The sequence below is a fragment of the Drosophila serrata genome, unplaced genomic scaffold (assembly GCF_035046125.1).
Source record: "Drosophila serrata isolate PLE 108 unplaced genomic scaffold, ASM3504612v1 contig_382, whole genome shotgun sequence".
NCBI classification, from domain to species: domain Eukaryota; kingdom Metazoa; phylum Arthropoda; class Insecta; order Diptera; family Drosophilidae; genus Drosophila; species Drosophila serrata.
The window spans coordinates 2,911,396-2,935,142 of NW_028257280.1; the positions used below are offsets into that span (position 1 = coordinate 2,911,396).

Here is a 23,747-nt window from a genome sequence, read left to right on the forward strand (position 1 = left end):
GTCTCCATAGCAACATCGATTCGATGTATCGATGCCTGAGCCCTCTAGTCAGCTGCTTTTTTTTTAACAGGTAAGACGCTTTACCTGCGTGCCGTTATGTGTGTGGTGCTCGCCGTGAAAGTTAAATTAAAATAAATCTGATTATCGTCGAGCGAAAAAGCATATAGAAAATAACAAAAAAGTCGTGGCGCGTGCTTACTAAAGTGTTAGTATTAGTGCTACCGACTGTGTGTGAGTGTTTGTGCTGTTGGCATGTGCTAGTGTGCGGATTCCAAGAATAACAACAGCAAAAGCAACAGCAGAAAGAGAATTGGCGAAAATGTCAAACCTTCGTCGCACAAGGCGCACAATGGATTACCTGGCACTCCAGCAGAGTCTGCAGCTCCAAAAGACGCCGGCAACGAACGCAGCATCGGGGGCGGAGGAGGATGGCAACGGTAACGATGCGCCACCGGTGCCGCCACTCCCGCCACCCCCCATTCCGCCCATACGATTACGACGCGAGCAGAGCGTGGACGAGGATGTTGCAAGGTGAGCCGGCTCAGTGGCTGATGGAATTTTTCGGGGTTTTCCCGCATACAAACATGAAAGTCTGCAAAATTGCACGTAACACGGCTTACGTCGCTCTCTGCCCTTGTATCTTTTACTCTCTCACTCACTTTTCGAAGCTCTGCTTGTATTAGTCCCCCCACTCTTGCCGCCTCTCTCATTCACTTACCTCTCCCATTTCACCAGTTTTAATTGTTAAAACGTAAACAACGTGTTTTTTGGCCACGTTATTGTTGTTCTTAATGTTTTTTGTTTTTGTTGCTGGCTCAACGAACCCGAGAATTTAACAAACTGCAAGATAGCCATAAAAAAAGTGAATTCAGGCTGAAATTGAACACTTTGCGTGCAGCGCAATTACAATTATGCCGAGATGCACTGAGAAAAAGCTTAAAATTGCTATCAATTGAATTATTTTTAACCATTTACATTGATTCCGGTAAAGCTGTATGAAAGGAAAAGAAAAATATGGTAGGGAGTGTGAAATTATTATTCTTAGCTTTTTAAACAAGAAAAATATTGAGGTCCAGTATTTAAAAGCGTTAAAGTAAATGTAAGTTTCCTGATAAATATATTTATTAGGTTTTTAATAACTAAATTTAAGTGGAATTTGACTCGTGTGTTGTTTTTTCTTCCTGTGTCGTTATATTTGTATATGTTAGGGCATTTATCATAGCGGTATTTGTGTTCGCAGCCGGGCGAGTCTTCCAAGATATTTGCTGATAACGGTGGTGGTGGGGGCCGCTTGATAAGGCGAGGCATACATACACCTACCTAGAGGGAATTACGATTTTTCGTTGTTTCTTTCGCAGGGGCTTATTCATAATTTGTTTAAATTTGATTTGATTTCCGTGGGGCGAATGGATGGGTGAGTGGGCCGCGAATTCGCAGGAATTGGCGGATGTCGCAAGTTGGCACGAAAAGAAAAGAAAATCGGTGCAGACATCAATTTTCTTTTGGCACCTGTTCCTCCTCCAATTGGAATTCGGTGAAATTAAGGTGTCTGTTTGCTCTCTCTGTCTCCATGTATCTATCTCTTTATCTCGCCAATCGTGTTCTTCTTCAACTCGCATACCTGTTTTAGGGGGAAAGAGATGGACGACGGATTGGAAGTTAAAACGCGTTTAATACGTGCTCTTGCCCAGTCTGCTTTGTAACCTCTTTCGTTATTCTGTTTTGAAATCGAATTCGCTTTCTTCTCGAGTTTCCAAAGCTTTGTATCAATGGAATTCCAATATCGAAGGTCTCGCCTAACTGTTTTTGGCCGAGAGAGCGGCAGATCTAGCTCTCTCTTGCAACAATTGTACTTGAACTTGCAGGAGAGAGACGACTCCTCCGCACACTTCTACTCTCTCGCTCTCTGGGCAATCTGGCCTGCGTGCGATACAATCAGTGGGTTTTGGTTTTTCGTCTGTTTTTTTGATAAGCATAATTATGGCGTGTACATATGTACATACATTGCTCAAAAACATTTCCGCATAGCGCTCACCCACTCGCACACACGTGCCTGTGTTATTAATAGTAATTTTAGATTTTTCCAAATGTACTTTTAAATGCCATGTTTACATAGACATTATTCATATAAGGCTTTATTTGTGTGTATTTTTTGGAAAACCAAACAATACTCGCGATATTTCTCAATTTTAATTTTAGCTTTTCCGAACGTGATTTTAAAACTTAAATTTAGTTCATTAGAATGTGTTTTTAGTATTTCCCTTTAAAGAAAATAACTCAGAATTGGTAACATTATTTTGTTTTTACTTATAATAATAATTATTGAATGATATTTCACAATTGAACAATTTAAAGAGAATAGTATTTTATAGTTTATTTTTGGTTTAAAAATAAAAATATCCCTTCAATTTTAAGTGAAGTAAAAAAATTTAATTAAAATAATACCTAAATTTAAATCAGGGAAAACTCCCACATGTAAGGCTTGGATTGCAAAAACCTTCGTTTCTTGCTTAGCTTTATTACCGGGAAACTAATGACATCGGATCCCTGTGGAAAAACTGATCGATGATTAATAATGAATGGGGGACCACGGTGCGTATGTGTAACTTATGTACACAACAAGCATATCAAGTATACGCTCCGTTGGTCACGTGACTATGCGGAACACCCTACAGAAGACAACAACCTATGAATAATGGCTTAGATTTTCACACACAATCTGCCAGCAGTTGATTGACTCAACACGAATCGATTCCTTCGATTTTACGGGGAATATTCTACAGCTGCTGCAAATATACAAAGTACTGAACTGAACTCTCTGTGTTTGAATAAACACACAGCACAGAGCTAATTAGCTAACAAGTCAGCGTACATAATAAAATCCCATAAATTAATAATAAATATTCGCGCGGTTAAAAACCAATCACGAACCACAAACAAACGGGGATACGGCCCACTCAATCGATCAGATAACCACTTGCGTTCCACATCTCTTCTCTTTTTCTGACTCTCTTTCTGTCTCTCTTTATTTGGCGTTTTCTCTTATTGTTTTTTTTTATCTCTTACCCTTTTTAACTCTTTATTTGTATTTTCAATTGTGTTGTTGCAAATTTAGCGTCAAAAAATTAATAAAGTATGACAATTTAATAAAAAAAACAACAAACAAAATAATGTTCTAATAGTATTTCTCATAATATTTCTGATCCCTGTCTGAATAAAAGAGTCTTATAACAATATTTACTGTTTTACATTTACAATTGAGCATTTTCCTCTCTTCGACTTATGTATATAATAATAAGAATAGTCACAGAACTAAATGCATAGTTTAATTATTGATGAGGGATTGATGATTAACTCGACTTTTGATACTGATACATTTTATTCCGACTAAATTATAATACCCTGCAAAAGGGTAGAAAACTGGCCAGATTGGCACAACTGCCAAGTTAGGTGGCCACCCACCAGTTGCTCTCCGCTGGCGGTAAACAATCGGATGCGTCGGGGCGCTCACCATTCACTATACTCTTGCTCAATGGCCAGAGCTGCGGAGCTTACTACTTCACCGCTCGCCGCTTGCGACTTTGGTGACCAGTTCGCCGCGGTTGGTAGAGAACAGCAGTCGATTTGGGGGCGACACCGCGCCGTCTGTCCCGGCACACACTCGTTCGCAGTACATACCGATCCATCCGTATAGTATAGTATAGGCAGCGCGAATAGATGGGGGGTATAATATTCTTGTTAAAAGTGCTAATAAATTGACTGGCTGCCGCGGCAAGTGTTCCGCGTTATGAAATACGAAAGGGGTTGTGATAGACCCGAAACTACAGCGGGCAAGATAGATAGTGCAGTGCTGGTGACCCCGCGGGAAACCAGGAAAGACTCCTCCAACGCCCAGTCATCGTTCTAAAGTTCTCTGCGCTCCGCTTGTAATTGTGAGCTGTCGCCTTCTTGTTTGCTCTCCGCTCGTGCTCGTTGCGTTCCCATTGTTTTTGTATTTTTTTATGATTGTTTTTTCTTACGAAGTGTTGTGCCGTGCAATTAGATGTACATAAATTGGCGGGGGGACTCCAAGCTCGAGAGGGTTCCCGAAGTAATAACAGCCCTAGATTGCTGCGATAGAACACAATCAGCCAGCTGAGGAGAAAGAGTACTTTACTTACTTAGCTGTACTCTAAAGTTCTCTCGTCTCGCTGCGACTCGTTGATCGTGGCCGGCAGTTTTGAAGTTATTGGGATTTGGACTCTGCAAATAATAAACTGTGATTCCAGCTTTTACGCAAAATGCGTCGGAAAAAGTGAGTGAAATTCGCCAATGGGCTGATGAAAGAGGGTGGCGCGATTGCCAAAAACTGGAGCACGCGAGTAATTGCCAGCCAATATCTGGAATTTTTTGTCGTATTTGGTCTAGAATAAATCAAACCTCCGCTCAAATTAAGGCATAATCACATGCGTGACAAGCGGCTGTCTGCATCCGCAGCAGCGTTCCGATAAGATAAGGGTCCTACCAAAATCCTCTGTGTCTATTCCCTTTGATAAAACAGCATATTTGCACATGAAACACTCGGAATAAATCACTATAAGTTTTTTTTAACTTGACCCATACAATAATTTCATTTCAATTGCTTAAATTTGACTTCTTTAATTTTTCAAGAATGAATTCAGGGAGAATCGCTATGAAACCCAGCAGTTTTAACAAATATTTGTTTATATAAAATTTGGTATATGGTTGTTCATTTCAGTGCCTTATTTAACTTTAGCAAAGGCATTGCATTGCATTATGAAATTCGGAATTTGCTTTTTATACCCTTGCAGGGTATTATAATTTCAGTCAGAAGTTTGCAACGCAGTGAAGGAGGCACCTCCGACCATATAAAGTATATATATTCTTGATCAGGATCAACAGCCGAGTCGATCTAGCCATGTCCGTCTGTCCGTCTGTCCGTCTGTCCGTCTGTCCGTCTGTCCTTCTGTCCGTCTGTCCGTCTGTCCGTCTGTCCGTCTGTCCGTTTCTACGCAAACTAGTCTCTCAGTTTTGAAGCTATCTGAATGAAACTTTGTAGTTAGACTTCTATAAACTCTCACTCGTATATATGTCGGAACGGGCCGGATCGGACGACTATATCATATAGCTGCCATAGGAATGATCGGAAAATGTTTACAAAAAATTTTTTAACTTTTTCAGTTTTCAATAGAATTGGATCAAATTTGAGATATAGCCATTTTACTATACTCTACAATTTTGCCTAAAATGTTATGAAAATCGGACTACTATATCATATAGCTCCCATAGAAAAATTAAAACAATTAAAAATTATAACTTTTTCGGTTTTCAACACATTTTCATCAAATTTGAGGTATAGCCATTTTATTTTAGTCTCAAATTTCATGAAAATCGGACGACTATATCAAATAGGTGCCATACAAACGATCGTTTGATGTAGAGGAAAAATGCAAATCTGTGAATGTAAGCCGCAAATATAATATGTATAGGTGAATGCAATGAAAGCAGGTATTACTTCATTGTTTTTTAACACAAATATATATAATTTATATTGAATTGATTCCTATTCATAGAACTTCTATCTGCAAGGGTATATAAACTTCGGCGTGCCGAAGTTAGCTTCCTTTCTTGTTGAAATTTAAATTAAACTAATGTTTACTTTTAAAATCTTTCTAATAAAGTTATACGTTACTTTTAGTTCTAAGTGTAGTCATCAGAGAGTGAATTTATCAGACCTATTGCCGATTAGACGGCACTTGTTCTCCGCTCCAATTAGCAAATAATTTGGGGAAAACGCTCGCCTAGATTAGCTCAAAAAAAAAACCGTTAAAACCATGAATTAACATCATCCATAACTGCATCTGTATCTTGCAGAGTGGAGTACCGTGTAAAGCAGACGCCTTCGCGGCCGCTACAGATGTCTGGCAGTCGGATTGGATCCCTCGAGGAGGATATGCCACCCGAGGATGAGCTATCCCATTATGAGGCATTCGGCACCACGCCACCGCGTACCAGGCTCAAAATCAAGAACCGCGACTGGGAACGCAAACAGAAGGTGGCCAATGTGGCGGTGTAAGTATCCATCCCCCATATCAGCAATATGAGTGTTTGGGGTGTACTCCATATGGATATATGTGACAGATATATGGCATCGGAGGTGCTGTGATAAGGGTTTGTGTCCCTGCTAGGCGCGTGATCCGCAATAGTGCCGAAAGCATACACACGGAACAGCCATATGCTGCCATATGCTGCACCTGATAGTGCCATCACTATGGCTGATGTCATTACTGTACTTCCCAGTGTCATTATAAAATTTTAGAAAGTATAGAGGAAGGAATATAATGACTCATTGTAACAATAAATTTACTAGCCCTTGATGTTATATATTTTTCGATAATATAAATATTTTAACGATAAATCCGATATTTTGTGATATTTAACATATTTATACACTAGCGGTGTATTCTAATTTTACTCAGAAGCTTAAAAACCCTTGAAGGATTCATTTGGGTATTCAGATTTATTAACCTAATAAAAACTAACTTGGGAAAGCTTTCCGAATTAAAATTAATGCTTTTTTGCCTTAGTTATGAGATTTTTAAACTTTGATTTGTTTAAAAAATGGTCATATAAAAATAACAATAAATATCGATCATTAAGGAAGAATATTTTATGAGATTCCATCCTAAGAATCAATAGCATACTGCAAGGGTAAATAACCTACGGCTTTCTAAATATAGTTTCCTTTCTTGTTTAACACCTCGATATACTTACGATATATCCATCTTCATATTGAGAGCGATATTGTTTTATTATTTATGATATCCGCTATTTTTTATATATTCCAATGATCCTATCCTATCCGCTTTTCCTTAGTTCCACAGATTTGCCGGGCAGCGTGGGCGCCACCCCCAAGAAGGGCATGTCCCGGATGGCCCGCTCTCGGGTCTTGCGCCGCAACACCATGGACTGTGCCCTGCTCAACGAGATGTTCGTCAACGAAGAAACCAAGAGGACAGACAAACGGCTTCAATCGCTACTGCGCGATTCGGAGCGCGAAATGAAGAATTCGCTGGCCACGACAGCGGTGGCGCCGCCGCGGGGCAACAGCTTCCACGAGACTGCTCATCCCCTAGAGTCCCTGGACAAGATCATGCCGCTCAGTTCGGAGGCAGTGGCACCGATCCCACTGCGCATTGCCTCCAAGGTAGTGGAGAGCTGCAATCGGTATCGCTGCGTGTCCTCGCGGCCGATTGGCTATCGCTCCTCGGCACCGCCGCTGGCTTTTGCAGCCCAACTGCCAGCCGGGATGTTGAGGAGCGATGGCAGGGCAACCGCTGGGCTGGGAAAGCGTAAGGACTTCCACGATACGTTCGCCAATCTAATCAAGCTTGGCAGCGTGGACCGGCAGGACGCCAAGCTGTCGCAGGAGGAACACACCTGGCAGACTGAGCTGAAGGATCTCATCTGGCTGGAGCTGCAAGCCTGGCAGGCCGATCGAACGGTGGAACAGCAGGACAAGTACCTATTCGAGGCGCGTCAAGGCGTCTCCGATCTGCTCACCCAGATCATCAGCTATAAGTTCCAGCCGCGTTACCGCCGCGAGCCGAGCCTCATAAGTCTGGACAGCGGCATCCATTCCGATAGTAACTCTAATGCCAGCTGTAAGTCTCTTGTTACCATTACGAAACCCCAACGTTATAACTGAATTCCATTCCAGCTCCTTTGCCCAGCAAGATGTGCCAGGGTTGCATGTCGCTGTACTGTAAGGACTGTATGGATCACCAGGAGTTGGCGCTTCGCGAGGTGGAGGGAATGCTGACGCGTCTGGAGGCCGCCGAAGCTCTTTATCCCTCCTCACAGGCCATGGGCGCCCTGCATCCCATCTATAAGTCACAGAGCTTTGTGGGTCGCATCAAATCCATGTGCCTGTGGTATAACATAACCAAGCAAAACAAGCTCAAGCTGAGTATTCTGGGCAAGATCTTGGCCAGGTGGGGTAACCTGAACGGATTTCATTATTTGAAATTAATGTTATATTGATATTCGCAGGCTGCAAGATGAGAAGTTCTCGTGGCCCGTCTGCACCTCATCATACATGGCCTCGGACAGTGGAAGCTCTTCTGCCTCAGGTGTGGACAATGATGACTCGGCTGTCAACTCGATGGACTCTTCAAAACCGCCCAGTGTGACAGGCTCTCGTAAGGGTTGCCGTAACGGCAGCGTAACGCCTTGCAAGGTGCAGTTTATGCTGAACGATGCCACGCACGTGCCTGGAGAGACTTCCAGCAGTAATGAGTAAGTATAAAATATCTTTCCTGGATTGCAGTATATACTTTATAATCCTACCTTCTACAGATCCACCTCTACAGAGATTAGTCAGTTGTCCAGCGAGTGCTCGCACAGTCACATGCGCAAAGGATCTATGCATGACATAAACATTTTCAGCGTGGAGCCGCTGGGTACGTGCAGCAACAATGGCACCGGGGAACAGTCTTCGGCCCTGTATCGTAAGTTTATTGAGAACGTACTGAAGAGTCGTGGGCTAGCCAAGTCGCTGGCCTTTCTCCACAAGCTGCACAACGTGGCGCTGTACAAGGCTCACATTGCCTTGGAGAAGCCCGGAGCGGAGGACTTTGACTTTGAGCTGGATGCGGAAGCTATAGAGGAAGATGTGCCGAGATTGGACCCACATATAAGCCGTGAGCAGGTCGTGGAGCTGCGTACCTATGGGTATTGGAGCGAGGAGGCCCAGTCCATAAACCTGCCGTCCTACATTCCCACCTTCGTCTTCCTGAGCGGCATTCCCTTGCAGTTTATGCACGAGTTCCTGCGCATGCGCCTTGAAACGCGACCGGTGCGACCTAATCCTTTGAGCTTGGAACAGCTGATGAAGGAGCTTAGGGAGGGTCTGACCTTGGCCCTGACCCATCGAGAGCGCTATCAGCGGCACATCACCACGGCGCTAGTGGAGAACGAGGCGGAGCTAGTGAGCTACATCAACATTCTGAATCACTACGATGCCACAGTTAGGAAGACGTTCGAGCTGTACCTGGAGTACATCGACCAGCTGGTGCTGGTGGCCGTACCCGAGGGCAACCAGAAGTCAGTGCTGGAGAAGGAGTGGATGTTCACCAAGCTCATCAGTCCCATGATCAAGGGCATGCACACTCTGGCCTCGCAGAAGTTCTGCGGCATCATCAGTAAGCTGCTGAGGAATATCTCCGATCGCCTGGTTAAACGCACTGTGGAGCTGGACCAGCAGATCGAGGGAACAGCCGATAGCGAAGATAACGAGGAGGTTAAGTGGCAGCTGCTGACCATTTGCCGAGAGACGCAATCTCTGCTCACCGTGGAGCGGGAGCGCTCCATCAAGGTTCTTTTCTTTGCCAAGACTTTTTGCCGCGACGTGGAGACAACAGACTTCCATCGTGAGCACTATGAGCATGACGTCGCCAATCAGCAGCACGACTTCATCTGTTCCGATGTGAAAGCGGCATTCAAACTACTTCAACAGGATGTCTTGGAGGTGCGGAACAAGCTGACGGCAATCATTCAAGGCGTCCAGAGACGCTGTTGTCTGAGCAACATGCGTGATCTAGACGAACAGGACAAGCAGGCGGTGTTATCCCGCACCCGGGAGATCCTCCACCAGGGCTATAAGTTTGGATTTGAGTACCATAAGGATGTGATCAGACTGTTTGAGCAACGGATCATGGACCAAAAGGACAGCGGGGCCCATACTGTGGACCTTGCGCTCGGCATCATTGCCTACGCCAAAATGTGGATGGCTTTCGTAATGGAGCGCTGTGAGCGGGGTCGTGGAATGCGTCCTCGCTGGGCCTTCCAGGGCCTGGAATTCCTTATTCTTGCCTGCGACCCACAGATTACCCAGCACTTGGACGAGCACCAGTTCGAGGAGCTGAAGCAACAGATGGATCGCTGTATTTCACACGTAATTGGCATCACCTCAGAGCCTGAGAAGGTGGCCAAGAAGAAGGCTTCACCGCGCACCCGTAAGACCTCGTCGCCGGCCACTTCGCGCTCAAGAACGCCCACCCGGACGCCCATGTCCGCCGGAATGGTGCTCAATCCCAACACGCCACCGTTGCAGTCGCCGCCGTACAACAAGCTGCTGCATCCGCAATTCAGTCTTAAGGAGGACCTCCTGCAACAGTCTAATAATACGTATAGCTCCGTGGAGAGTGCCGACTATGTGGACACTCCCTGCCAAAGGAGTCCCAATGGGGAGTTACGGCTTCTGGTGCCACAGACACCGCCGACGCCCGCCTCCTCAGGAAAGGGCAGCATCGAGGGCACGCCGCTGGCCTTGCGGCAAGAGAGGGTGAGAGATGCCGTAAACCGCTTGGATTTGGACCTGGAGGAGCGACTACGCGAGCGCCGTCTCATTGGCCAGGTGAAGGCCCTTAACTCCAGCGACAAGGTGCACATAAGGGCGCGCAGTGTTCACTTCCGCTGGCATCGGGGCATTAAGATCGGCCAGGGACGCTTCGGCAAGGTCTATACGGCGGTGAACAACAACACGGGGGAGTTGATGGCCATGAAGGAGATTGCCATCCAGCCGGGAGAGACGCGGGCGCTCAAGAACGTGGCCGAAGAGCTGAAGATCCTCGAGGGCATCAAGCACAAAAATCTGGTGCGTTACTATGGCATCGAAGTACACCGCGAGGAGCTGCTAATCTTCATGGAGCTGTGCTCTGAGGGCACTTTGGAGTCGCTGGTGGAGCTTACCGCCGGCTTGCCGGAGGCTTTGGCCCGCCGCTTCACAGCCCAGCTGCTGTCTGGCGTTGCAGAGCTACACAAACACGGCATTGTCCATCGCGACATTAAGACGGCCAACATCTTCCTCGTGGACGGCAGCAACAGCCTTAAGCTGGGCGATTTCGGGTCGGCGGTTAAGATCCAGGCGCACACCACCGTGCCCGGCGAGTTGCAGGGTTACGTCGGCACACAGGCTTACATGGCGCCGGAGGTGTTTACCAAGACCAATAGCGATGGCCACGGCAGGGCCGCCGATATCTGGTCGGTGGGCTGTGTCGTTGTCGAGATGGCCTCGGGCAAGGTGAGTGCTTCGCATTACAGATAAGAAATTCGACAGGTGGATGGGGTTGGCGTTGCTTTGACCACATTTCACAACGTTGGGTTATTCATTTATACAGTAATGGAGCAATTAGGATTTAGGAATTGTATGATTTTAATACCTAAAAATGCATCATTTTAGATTAATTTCTGACTGCTCTTTTACTTGTCTTTATAAGCTTTATATTTAATGAACCTATATTTTCTTTACAGCGTCCTTGGGCTCAGTTTGATTCCAATTTCCAGATCATGTTCAAAGTAGGCATGGGAGAGAAGCCGCAGGCACCGGAAAGTCTTTCCCAAGAAGGACACGACTTCATTGATCACTGTCTGCAACATGATCCCAAGAATCGTTTGACGGCCATGGAGCTGCTGGAGCAAAATTTTTGCAAGGTAAGTTTAAAGATATATCGAAATCAGTCTTGAACCACACATAAGTATATTGTAACATTGCTCAATAAAATTTCTCTGATATATTTCGATATTTCTTGATATACTTTCTAATCTATATTATCATCGATTTATTTCTATTTATAGTACGGTCGAGACGAATGCAGCGGCGAGCAATTGCAGATGCAGGTGCGAGGCTCCTTCAGGCGGAATGTAGCTACGAGTTAATTGTCCTGTGTCCTGGCTGGTGACTGAGCTCACCCGGAAGCCTCCGTTTATTGTTTTACTTAGCACACCACTGCATATGATGCATATGCAGAGCGGTGGGCACTTTGTTTAGTGTCTAAATTATGTGAATGTCGATTATTTTAATGGCCACGCCTAGTTTTATGTTGGACAAAATATATACCCCGTATAAAGTAAAGACACAAGCCTGTCAACATACCGTATCCCAAGTCATTTAATGCGTAACTAATTGTAATTGCAGTTTAGCTTTTAATTCACAAATCATAGATCAGCAAAGATGCCTCCCTAAACACCGTACAGTGGGTACTCGGTGCTGACTTCGGGCATGGCCTCGGTGGGTGCCGCCTGCGGGGGTCCCGGGAAGCCAGTGCCTGCGTCGCCATCGGGGGGATTGCCAATTGGCGGGGTTGGGTCCGGAGGGGCCAGACTGGAGAAAGCTGAGACCCACGAGGTGCACAGCATGAATGCCAGGCAGAGGCTGAGCAGCAAGTTGAAGTCTGCCAACGGATTGAAGGCGGTTAGTCCATGGTTATAGCCAGAGGTGTCACCTTGGTTCTACTTACATTTCATGTTGACGGATTCGCAAAGACTGTTGGCCAGACGACAGCTGGTGGGGGTTTTTATGGGCAGCAGTATGTGGCCATGGGGATAATCTCTATTTTAAATATTAATTAATTTTTGGAAACCAATATATCTATCTTATCGGCGCACTACCACTTGGATATATGAAGAACTGCGCCACCGATGAGCTGGATTTTGGGTAAATTTTCTTAAGCGGAAGAAGGGTTATCTATTCTTGGAAATAGCCACCAAAGTAAATGACACATACAAAATTACCCAAGGTAAAGCTATATAAAAAAACAGTATATTTACTATAATTCCCAGGGCCAGATCATTTGTAGGTCAGGAATAATGCTCTGGTCTTGGTTCGCGATGCATTTCATTTTATTTTTATTTGTTTGGTGATTATTTTTGCATACATTTATTGTAAACAAGTCAAACTTAACGACAAACCGAACGGTAAGGTTAAGGTAACGTAATGGTACACAGATCGAATACAGGATAGATACATAGATCGGTTAACAGTTTAGAAGATACTCATACATATATAGCAACAATGAACACAGCAACTAGTTTTATTTATAATGTTATTATGTATCTGGTTGTCCTTTAACGTTTCTCATATATAATTTCTCTTGTAAATAACATACGTATATAATATTTATGTAAACACTCTTGTAGAATATTGATAGCCTCCAATCACTACCGAAACATATACATTTCACTAACGGTTTGAACAGACAAACATATATATATATATAGTTATATCCCTCTACCTCCCTTCCCGAGGATTTATGTAAATTTACTGATATGTATTGTTACGTCTCAAGTCTATACGCGTACATGATTTCTCTAGATATATATATATATAATCCTCTAAGTTTCTGTCTAATTCAGGGTTGTATGTATATATATGCCATCCAAAAAGCCCTTAGTTACGGTATACCATTTGCTCTCTAAAACACGATTATATATATGGAAACATCTCAACAGACACTATATAGTATGTAGTTTATAATTTTTTAATAATTTCTCAAACGAACAGCAACGAAATTGCAGTAACCAGCAAAGGGGGCTTTAACTTTTAGTATATTTTCCTGTGTTGTTTAGCTTTAGCTTTCGCTATAGTATCTTTTATAACATTCTTTTATATATAAAGAATTTTAAACTCAACACTTGTAACATAAAGTATTGCATACTTGTGGGGTTTCTTTCGAGTTAAAGACGTGGTTATACGGGTATGACACTGCATTTTTAAACGTTAATAATTTATAATTAACAGGATTCGAAAGCAGCCATTTTCAGATATTTCAAATATTAAAAGAAATCTAAATATGGATAATACAAGTTAGAGAGTAATAATAACATATTAACATAACATATTCTAACTTTGCGATATATATGTGATAAATATAGTCCATATATGTAAAGTTTCCTCTTTAAGGTTCTAACAAGATGTTATACAGTGTCATACCATCGCATTAGTGGGGGTTAAACAAGGTGTAAGCTCAGCTAATTCGGTTTCCCCGATATATATTTATATATTTTGATATTGCACAAGTAACACACTCAGATATAACAGCACTAACAGTTGGCGCATAAAATGGCTCTAAAACATTTAATTGACTAAAGTTGCCCTATATTTTTTCAACTACTTGGGGGTACCTTTTTGGGGGGTAAACGGATATGTAAAGCGAATGGGTTGCGTTTATAGTTCTGTCTCAACATGGTAGTGATTGACATTAGTTTTCGATTCCGATTTTCGTTATCGTCCTCATCCTCCTTCCTGGATCTCCCACCCTCGTTGGGGGTGGCTCGCTTGGTGGTGCTTGGTCACAAATGAAACGCCCGGGCGGTCGCTAGTTACACTTACTTAGATTCGTTCGCTAACCTGCTACAAGGTACATTTACTGATATGTTTATTGTTCCGATGATCAAGGATCGGAGTGCGTCTAGTTCTGCAGGAGGTCTCGCATTATGTCCAGCGATTCCTTCAGCGACTTGGCATAGCGCGAGGCACTCGTATCCTCGCAGGCATAGAAGGCCGACACGCAGAAGACGATCTGCTCCGGCTGCGGATTGTAGGAGCATCCGTAGCCACGGGGCGTCACCGGTCCATAGCCCATAAAGCTGTCCGTGCTGCAGGCCACCTGTTTGGGAGTTGTTTCGAGTAAGATATTAGAAGAATCCTTGACTATCCTCTGGATAATATCGAAGAATATATATTATAGTGGTTTTTAGCAGATACCTGGCATACCGGTGCCGCTGGTCAGTGCATAATGGTTTGTGCTGTGGTGCAAGAATTAGGATTAAGTGGTGCAGAGGTGAAATATCAGTGCAAGACAGTACATGGTGACAAGGAGCCACTTGGCTGAGATCTCCAGCTGCCGGCCCTTTACTACCTGACTGGTGGAGAGCAGGAAGCACTGCGAGATATTGTAGGACTCGTCCTTGAACAGCTCATGCATCTCGCCGGTGACGTCCACACTGGCCTCCCGTAGACCCAGGAGTGGAATGTCGATGCCATTGCCCAGGATGTTCTTTACCATTACCTCCGTCTGGCGGGCGACGGCGCATCGGAAAAGCTCACGCAGGTGGTCCTTCTGTGGGTGGGAGCAGAGATAAGCTACTTGTTCCCATGGATGTGGGTATTATACGTCGGACTACCCACACTGTAAATGCTAAACTTGACCTTGCGTGACTCCTCCTCATCCTCGCGATCGCTTTCCAGGGGAACATTGGCGCCCTCGCCTTGGCACATGGCCTTGGCCCACTCCAAGGCCTCAGTACTGGCGGCCCTAATGCAGTCCACGCGACCCTGCCAAAGATAAGTAGTAAATTCTCAACTAGTTCTGGTATTCAAAAGCATTTCCAACTCACAAGCAGGAATCTCCGAGTGGACGCACTCTCGTAGGTGGCCACCAGGCGGCCATAGAGCTTATAGTGGGCCAATTGCAGGGCCAACTGTATGTATACATCCGGACTGACCTGGCAGGACTTGATGAAGGTCTTGCCATAGCCCTGGTAGCGGGACACATAGAAATCCAGGTTGTCAATGGCCTTGTCCACGCTCTGGCAAGCCTGGCCGAATCGTGCCTGTATCTGCGGACTGATGTGCCACTCCAGGCGCTCCGGTGGCGGCAGATGGTGCTGGGGCAAGCCAGTATCCTCATCCGGGTGCTCTTCGATCTTCTTGTAGATCTTTTCCAGCAACTGGACCGGAGCTATGCCCTCGGAGGTGGAGTGTTCGTAGCACAGACCCCAGGTGCCATCGGTGCAGATGATGAGCTGCATGGTTTTGTCGAACCACCGATTCCCAGAGTTGTACTCGCTGCCACCGCCATGGATCATCTCGTGGGCCATGTTCGTCTCGTCCCGATCCCCGGCGCTGTGGACAGAGGGCGTGGCACCGGTGAAGCCGCGTGCATTGAAGTTTACGCCCAGCGGCTCGTCCAGACACAGCACCACCTGGGCGGTCTCAATTAGCTCGAGATTGCGATGATTCTGCTCATCCTGTTGCAGCATCTCGCGATCCAAAGCCCAGCGGCTCCTCGGCTCGGCGGTAAGCAGACCCACAGGCGCCGGCTTGGCGGGCAGACAGGGCGCATCGCTCAGGACGTACAGGATCTGGGAGGCAATCTCGCTCTCTGACAACTTTCCCCTATCGCTGGCCTGCAGGACCACACAGTACATCTGGTTGCGGCAGAACACGACCACATGACGATCCTCGTCGGCCAATCGCTCCCGCGACGGCAGGTACTGGGAGTCACGCTCCACGCCAGGACGACGGCAGGACCCAAGCAGGCGATAGTACTGAGCCATGCACAACGGTTGGTTCTTCTCCCGGGAGGCGGCCCGCTCCAAGGGTAGCTCTCCGCTGTCCAGCATTTCGCGGTGACTCAGTAGGCCATCCAGCAGCCGGGCGGCAAAGTGGGCCACATCGTGGACTGTCTTAAAGCGACGTGGCGGAAACACCATGCCAGGATTCGAATTAATCGGCAAGGGGATACGGATGTTCATGTACATGTCGTTTAGCCAGTAATGGTAGGCCTGGGGAGAAATTAATTATGGATTCAAGGATCAACTTAGGGTCATATATTATCTGATAAGATTAAAATTATAATGATTTAACCGAAGATTCGAGCTATATTTCATTTTTAAAACTTGCTAGAAAGGAGTTCTTAACATTTTTTTGGGCCTTGATTATGTCTAGAAATAATTTTTGGCAAGGGCGCTACATGAAAATGTTGTTAGAGGATCCACCTTTTTACTTGTTCGACACAAATTCAATTAGCCACAATTTTGGAACCACATTTTTGGGAGCGGCCTATCATCAGTGAAAAAATCACCTGAAAGATCGCAGATACCAGAAACTTGATCGCTGATAGCAAGATGCTATGGGACTGGTATAAATAATGGCAATTGGTCGGCTGAAAGAGCAGTATCACAGTTCCCCTGAACATTCACGGATAACCAACGGACCCAGCAACAATATGAAAGGTAGAAGAGGATCTTTTCCGAGAAATATAAATAATACTTTCTCGATCCTTTTACAGTGTTCGCCTTGACCCTTTTGAGCCTGTTGGCTTTGAGCCAGGCCCGCATGGACTACAAGCTGCAGTGCACTCGCAACGAGATCGGCATCCGCTGGCCCAGCTACCACAGCAACTCGGAGTACTATGTCTGCCAGGGCGTGTATCGTGACCAGCTGACCGTCCATTGTCCTCCCGGGGAGCTCTTCACCTTTGTCCTGCAGCAGTGCGCCACGCCCGCTCACTACATCCCAGCCCCACCCATGGACGTCCTGCCCACCGAGGCTCCCATCACCATGCACACGATCGATGAGGAACCGCCAATGATCAATGGCCACTCGCAGCATGAGTCCGAGATTCATGAGACCCACGAGCACCACGAGCATCACGGAAACCACCACGAACACCAGCCCGAGGAGGAGGAGGAGGCTCTCCCCGTTCCAGCCACCCCTGCTCCGGAGCCAGCCATCGTTGATGTGGCCAAGCCCGTGCCACATGCTGGCAAGCGTCCCATCCCTGTGCCCCACAAGAAGCCCGCAGTTCCGGTGCCCGCCAAGTCCACCGCTGCTGCTCCCAAGAAGCCCGTGGCTGCTGCCAAGAAGCCCGCTCCTCCCACTCCAGCCAAGGCCGCCAAGAAGCCCACGCCTCCTAGCAAGGCCCAGAAGAAGCCAGCCTCCGCCTAAGAACCACAATTCCACTCTAAATCCTAATCTCGACCCAGATCGCCATCGTAAAGCAAGCGGAATGCCATTCACTACTCTAAATAGCAACTTAAAGTAATTAAATATCTAACTTGAAGGCGGCAATGACTTTCTTCTATATTTCTCAGTGTGGGGAACGGTATCGGGAATAGGCTTGTTGTTTCCAGAACTTCCTTATCGCGGCAGGGGAAGAGATCGAGGTAGAGGTAGAGGGTCCAAAAAAATGTTAAGTGATTGCGATTTCTTGTTATTTACGGAATATTTTGATATGCCCCACCAACAACACCAAAGCTGACATCCGATTCCGATAATGTAAAATTATAAGGAAAAGGTGAGGCACAGATAGGAGCAAAATGTCAGAACTGAATAACTATTGGGTTATTCCTAGTTGTTAATGGGAGAAATATGAATAAAGATATGAATAATTAACGAGTTATGATATAACATTAAATAATAAATAGAATGTATATACCTATATTATATAAATAATAGATCAATAATTGAAAACGAAACTCTATACGAAAAACACTTAAAGGTGTTGTAGAGACAATCAGATATTTTAATCCTTATCATGGTCTCTCATCAGTTATAGTTTTCTGACCGATCTCAACATTAACCCAAAGATTACTGACCGACACCAAAATATATTGATAATTATTGTAATAAATCAGTTTCTTGCACATCTCTCCCATTGCTAAGGCTTCCCCAGATATTCAAGAATTAACATCACCCTCTTTAAGCACTCCAAGACCGTGGTTCCCCAACATTCTGATGATGTTCTAAAGTTTTTTTTGGCTGCTATCTGAATGCCAAAAGATAAAGTGCCGAGAATTTCAATTCGGTAGAAAACTCAATGAAGTCATTGCTGCCGGAGAAGATGATCTAGCGGCCATGCTAATTGACATGACATATTTGGAATGAGAGGTTCCTAGTTCCTAGTCTCCATTCGGAATAGTTTCCGCCCATAGTGTTATCTGGGCGAGATTACCCGAAGAAGTTCGGGGCCGCCCTCGCGCGAGTCTAAGGCGCAATTAGGAGCGGTTCGATGGTTGCGTTTGGCATTGCTGATTTCAATTTCGCACCCCGACCGACAAGACACGAATTAATCTAGCAGCGGCTGATTAAACGTGTCTGACATGGCCCACGGAGGCATAAAAAGGCTTTGGAGCCGGCTGGAGTGCATCAGTGATCGGTGAGCCGAGTTAGCAGCCAGACGCAATCTCCTTCAGTCTCGCAATTAGCCCGAAACTAACAGTAGCCAACATGAAAGCCGGTAAGCAAAGCGGTCCCCCCAAGCGGATGCAGCCAGGATGTAGCCCCTAACTAATGATGATTCTTCTCTTCCTCCTCCTTGACCCAAAGTGATCTTTGTGCTCTTCGCCGCTCTGGTGGCTGTCAACGCCCAGACTTACTTGCAGTGCTCGAGGACGCCCCAGTACCAGGAAAAGATCAATCCTCTCTCCTGTCCGACACCCACCGTCAAGCTGCCGAACTACGAGAATGCCCAGACCTACTATCAGTGCTCCGGGAGTGGCAGCACGTTCACCACCACCCTGACCACCTGTCCCAATAACCAGTACTTCAGCTATGTGATGCAGAACTGCCAGCCCTGCGACACCTACCTTCCGACCACCCAATGCGCGGGCCTGCCCTTCAATGCCAGCTGCGTGGCCATAGCAGATGAACCCACAACTAGTTCGACCACAACGACTACTACTACTACCACTACCACCACGACCACGGAGGCTCCAGGATCCTCCTCCACTACCACCACTCAGGCTCCACCCAGTGATAACACCACCTCGGGTGTGCCCATGCCCCCCACCGAGGGTCCTTCGGACGGCTCCAGCTCAACCAGCAGCGACGGCATCATCACACCCTCGGGCACCACCATCTTTGTGCCACAGCCTCCGTCTCCCAATGACGACAATGTGCCCACTCCGGTGACGCCTGTGCCCACCGCTCCGATCATCAACAACGGACCCCCAGTGGCCACCGAGGCGCCCACCGCCAAGTAAACTCCATACGTGACGAGACGATCGCATCCAAACCCAGAATTTTTGGCTGAATAAAGTGTTAACCGCACTTGGAATGAAATATATCATGCATTTTACAAATTCTCTTTTAATTAAACAAAGTCCTTGAAAGGAAGAATAAACAATAACAATAAATAAAAAGTGTTATTCAAAGTTTACCAAATTCCTAAATTATATATAATTCTAAATAAATACTATATATAACTTAATGTGCTCACCCAATTGTCTTCCGTTTCACGCCTGTCCAGCAGATATTGATGCAGTCGTGGTCCAATGCCCTGGGGATCCGTGAACTGCCGGATGAGCTCCTTGGTTCGCTCCAGCTGGGCCGGCGTGGTGATCGGCTCCAGGGCGCGTATATAGTCGGCCATCGTCTCTTCCAGCGGCGGTACGGGCACCTTGGGTAGAGTCTGTACCGAAAGGGAAGAAGAAAAAAAAAGGGTTGCCGGTTTGTAAATTTAATTTTATTTCACATCCACTCATCTTAGACACTCTTGGCTATGCCAGGGCTTTCCCCAAATTTTTCCCCCATTTTCCTCATTTGTATGCATGGCATTATCGAGCGTTGAATGGAAAGTTTCCCTCAACGCAACAACACAAGTTTATGCCCTTGGGAACTGAATTTCAAATCACAAAAAAAGGGAAATGGCAATACTTGAATCTGACATTGTCCTCCGGCTCCTTGACATTTTTCCTAGCCACCCTCTATTTTTTATTTGGAAAACTTTAATTGAGAATTGAGTTGTGTGAATTCCCCCGTGGGTTTGGTTTTGCATTTATAGGTGCAGGTTAAAGTAAGAAAATTGAAAAGCAAAATATAATATATATTATTTTTCAAGAATAACTTGTAGCTAAAAATAAATATTTAAATGCCGACCTTTGTATGGTCTACCTGCTGGTAAAAACACAATTTTGCACTTAACAAAAATTCCGTAGTAACGTTAAAAGTGTCAACATGTCATTGACTTTCAGTGTTTTCCTGTTTCTCCGCTTTCAAAGCGACTGAAATCTTTTTTTTTTTTGTATACCCAATATCCTGCCGCCTGTCAGTTTTTGTGTCCTTGTCAGCGGTATCCCCTTTACAATTTTGATGTCTAACTCGGCCCTTTTTGGGGGTTGTTCCCCGGGCTGCTGTGCTCTTTTTGCAGGTGAGTGTGAGACGGGGCGTTGGGCTTAGGTTGGTTTATCAGGTTTGTTTGCCCGGCAAAAGCCCTGGCAGGTTGTTGCCAGGACGTTGCCATACAAAAGCCCGCCTCGTTATTTGCATTTGTAATTATAACAAACAGGATTAGTCTCTCTGTGTGTGTGTTTGTCTTTGAATTATTCAAGTAGCAGCCCTCGGGTAAATATTTGTTGGAGGAAAAGAGTAGGAAATTCGAATTTTGTTGTTTAATCAATTTGTACTCACGTCAGGGAATCCAAATTCGTCCACGGACTCGGCGGTGGAGAGCCATTTCTTCGGAATCGACAGAATCGAGTCTTTCCATCCTAGAGGAACAAAGAAAACAAGCAAAATGCGACGCAACGATCGCTGATTAACCACTTGTTGAACACCAAATTAAATTGTTGAGTAATTTGTTAGAATCGTTAGACTAGTTAATCACTGTCAGCCGCCTCAAGTGCTGTCGTTGCCGATGCCAGCGGTATCCGAAAAAATACCTATACCCATACCTATACCCTTATCGATTGAGTGACAGCCCCCCCAAAAAAAAACCAAACCAAGATGTATAGCCCATGCGTCATGGAGAATTCAATGGCTAAGCCAACCCTTGATTTGATTTCCCTTATCTTCAGTTGCATAGTTCAAATTACTGCTGCCAAAGTGACCCAAAACCATTTATCGTCTTCCCAAAAGATTTCTACAAATTCGTGCAAGTTTGCCATTTATTGTCTTGGCCAGGCTTCCGGCCTGGAAAGAGAATGCAATAAAATTTGGCAGCGGAAACTGAAAACTCTCGGGCTTAAAGCCCCGCTCATTTCCTGTGTCGGCTGTCCATCGCCTCGTACATGTGTATGAGTGTGTATCCTGACAGGCACATAAAAACTTTAGCTGTCATTGCTGTAATTCAACTGTATAAGCACTTCCGGTTGCCATTGCGCCCGAGTAGCTCGAATTTCCGGTTTCAGTTTACGTGGCCTGGAGAGGTCTGAGTGATGGGTTGTTATTGTCCACCTTTCAAAGACAATTTCACAAAGCTCCATCTTTATTTATCAATAAGGAACAAAGAAAAATATTCGTAGAAAATTTGATTGAGCTTGCATTACTTTTTGTGCAAAAAGAACTCTGAAATCTTGAAGCATTTTCAGGGCAACTATAAGATTAAAGCTTATTAAATTTCATTAATACCAATAATAATAGTAAAACTCTTATCTAAATTGCCGGCCACTTGAAGGGAAGGACACTTCAGTGTCAAAGCATTGACTGCTTTGAAGCTCTTCCCCCTCTCATGAATTGAAAAGCTTTAGAGGAAGGACAATCATAATGTTATTAATAAAAGTTATTCTATGGCAATCGGGATGAAAGGAATAACGACCAGAAACAGGCAAACAGGACTCCCTTTTTGCTAAAGGAATAAGGTTTGGGGAGTGGCACGCGTCGCTCCCACAACGATGTCAAATTTAATGCAATTTATTATCCTTTTTTCATTATCTCACTAAAGATGCCTCCAACAAACCCACCAACGAGGGCAACTAGCTGGCGGAGGTAATCACACAATGGAGTCACGTGGCGGCAATTTGGACCTCCGCTCTATTGTTGTCTCTGCCGGAGCAACCACAACACTGCAACCTGTCCGAAGTAAACCCATCTCTGGCGATCTCTGGAAAGTGTAATAAATTGTATTAGGCCGAGCGTTGTTGAGAAATTCAAATTAAGTAATTAAACCCCGACCCAGCGGGTTGCTCTTGCCTTAGAGTTGAGGCTAATGTCGCTCGCTTAATAAAGCAAATATAAAATTTACAAAAAGTTAAGGGAAGCGCATACCATGTTTCACTTTGATGTTTAAAGATAAATTCCAATTAGGAAGTATTCCGCTGCCCAGCCGGAAACGGAAAATGAGAAAAACATTGTAAATGAATATAAATGACGGTCGCAAGTTCGTTTGCTCAAAGTTGGAAAAGTCTGTCATATTTTCCTTTAATAATAGAAAAAAAAGCTGGAGTATAAGCGAGGTCAAAACAAGCTCGCTCTAATATTATATATAAATTCTAACATAAAATATAAATCTATAAGGGTTTATATATATGTCATATAGATAACAAAACATTAAAATTAACTATAATTCCTTCGTTTATTTTAAAACTAGCTGTAGAGTGGCCTGTGTGTATTTAAAAACATTATTATGTATTAAATCAATGTATTATATTGAAAGTATATGCGATAGCATAAGAATTGTCAGGGGAATTTCCTTTAACTCAAAGCTATTTCACGTTAGAGGTTTCCCCAGAAGCAATCATAGATTGAAATAAATCATTGCTTTCTTTCAGACACCTTTAATGCGATTTATAAACCCTTGAGATTTTTGGGGCACACCTGATGATTTATTATTTCTTTAAATTGGAAACATCTTTCTAATAACGTACCCATATTTGGCCAGGGTATTATAATTTGAGTAATTTTAAATATATAACAATATATAAATATATAAAAAAAAGTACAGATCTGCTTTCCGGACTGAAATTAATACACTTTTGGCTTAGTTATGATATTTGAAAAACTTGATTTTTTACAAAAAATGATCAAATAAAAATATTGATTTATAGTTCCTACATATAAGGAACATATTTTAGGTGTTCTTGGTTATAATTGGCGAAGGAGTCATTTCCGACCCTACAAATCATATATATTCTTGATCAGCATCAACAGGCGAGTCGATCTGAAATGTTAGCTAGACAAAAAAAAATTGCCAATTTTTTTGCAAATTTTTATAAGGGGTTATATTATTAAATTTGTCAAAATTTAACAAAAAAATTCATATGTTTTAATTTTAAAACTGAGTATGCAGATTTGTTATTCCTATAAAAATTAGCACAGGAAAGCTTTCCAAATCGAAATTAATTTAGTTTTGGCTGAGTTATGATATTTCAAAAACTGTGATTTACCCATAAAAATAGCGCATTCGAATCCATGTTTTTGGCTAACTACTTTTCGGCTTCTGGAAGTTAGCTTTATTTCCCGAAAT

At 44.5% G+C, this 23,747-nt stretch overlaps 5 protein-coding genes across 8 annotated transcripts in view; 3 read left to right on the forward strand and 2 right to left on the reverse strand.

Annotated features, from left to right (window-relative positions):
• On the forward strand, positions 1-11,939 carry Mekk1 (mitogen-activated protein kinase kinase kinase 4). 2 transcript variants are annotated; one of them, XM_020955761.2, is made up of 8 exons: positions 1-531; positions 5,875-6,072; positions 6,877-7,664; positions 7,721-7,994; positions 8,053-8,298; positions 8,359-11,083; positions 11,314-11,493; positions 11,638-11,939. In XM_020955761.2, the coding sequence occupies exons 1-8, from the start codon at positions 320-322 to the stop codon at positions 11,716-11,718; spliced, it is 4,704 nt and encodes a 1,567-aa protein (XP_020811420.1). In that variant the 5' UTR covers positions 1-319; the 3' UTR covers positions 11,719-11,939. The 2 variants fall into 2 exon arrangements, with proteins under 2 accessions (XP_020811420.1, XP_020811421.1); XM_020955762.2 differs by lacking the exon at positions 1-531 and adding an exon at positions 3,510-4,294.
• On the reverse strand, positions 11,933-12,976 carry LOC110186315 (uncharacterized). 2 transcript variants are annotated; one of them, XM_086840375.1, is made up of 3 exons: positions 12,451-12,591; positions 12,300-12,391; positions 11,933-12,233 (listed from the first exon to the last, which is right to left on the reverse strand). In XM_086840375.1, exons 2-3 carry the CDS (start codon positions 12,304-12,306, stop codon positions 12,022-12,024), a joined length of 219 nt encoding a protein of 72 aa, XP_086696501.1. In that variant the 5' UTR covers positions 12,307-12,391; positions 12,451-12,591; the 3' UTR covers positions 11,933-12,021. The 2 variants fall into 2 exon arrangements, with proteins under 2 accessions (XP_086696501.1, XP_020811097.2); XM_020955438.2 differs by having other exon boundaries at positions 12,300-12,976.
• The window catches only part of ChAT (Choline acetyltransferase), a 27,558-nt gene continuing 16,470 nt past the window's right edge, over positions 12,660-23,747 (reverse strand). The window contains exons 2-7 of one of the 2 annotated variants that reach the window (XM_086840372.1): positions 20,975-21,054; positions 19,785-19,976; positions 15,178-16,347; positions 14,990-15,115; positions 14,700-14,900; positions 12,660-14,447 (exon numbers count right to left, since the gene is read on the reverse strand). In XM_086840372.1, coding sequence (XP_086696498.1) covers positions 14,250-14,447; positions 14,700-14,900; positions 14,990-15,115; positions 15,178-16,347; positions 19,785-19,937 — 1,848 coding nt within the window. In that variant the 5' untranslated portion in view covers positions 19,938-19,976; positions 20,975-21,054 and the 3' untranslated portion in view covers positions 12,660-14,249. Of the gene's footprint in view, positions 14,448-14,699; positions 14,901-14,968; positions 15,116-15,177; positions 16,348-19,784; positions 19,977-20,974; positions 21,055-23,747 lie in introns of both variants that reach the window. The other variant, XM_020955437.2, reaches the window with a different exon arrangement.
• Positions 16,212-17,635, forward strand: LOC110186271 (uncharacterized). Its single transcript, XM_020955383.2, has 2 exons — positions 16,212-16,797; positions 16,854-17,635. Exons 1-2 carry the CDS (start codon positions 16,713-16,715, stop codon positions 17,510-17,512), a joined length of 744 nt encoding a protein of 247 aa, XP_020811042.2. The 5' UTR covers positions 16,212-16,712; the 3' UTR covers positions 17,513-17,635.
• On the forward strand, positions 18,685-19,732 carry LOC147642558 (uncharacterized). Its single transcript, XM_086840374.1, has 2 exons — positions 18,685-18,803; positions 18,893-19,732. Exons 1-2 carry the CDS (start codon positions 18,794-18,796, stop codon positions 19,546-19,548), a joined length of 666 nt encoding a protein of 221 aa, XP_086696500.1. The 5' UTR covers positions 18,685-18,793; the 3' UTR covers positions 19,549-19,732.

Coding starts and splice junctions, on each gene's coding strand:
- Mekk1 (XM_020955761.2), top strand. CDS start 320: ATGTCAAACCTTCGTCGCACAAGGCGCACAATGGATTACCTGGCACTC. Junction 8,299..8,358: donor GAGACTTCCAGCAGTAATGA/GTAAGTATAAAA, acceptor TACCTTCTACAG/ATCCACCTCTACAGAGATTA. Junction 11,494..11,637: donor TGGAGCAAAATTTTTGCAAG/GTAAGTTTAAAG, acceptor TTCTATTTATAG/TACGGTCGAGACGAATGCAG.
- LOC110186271 (XM_020955383.2), top strand. CDS start 16,713: ATGGCAATTGGTCGGCTGAAAGAGCAGTATCACAGTTCCCCTGAACAT. Junction 16,798..16,853: donor ACCCAGCAACAATATGAAAG/GTAGAAGAGGAT, acceptor ATCCTTTTACAG/TGTTCGCCTTGACCCTTTTG.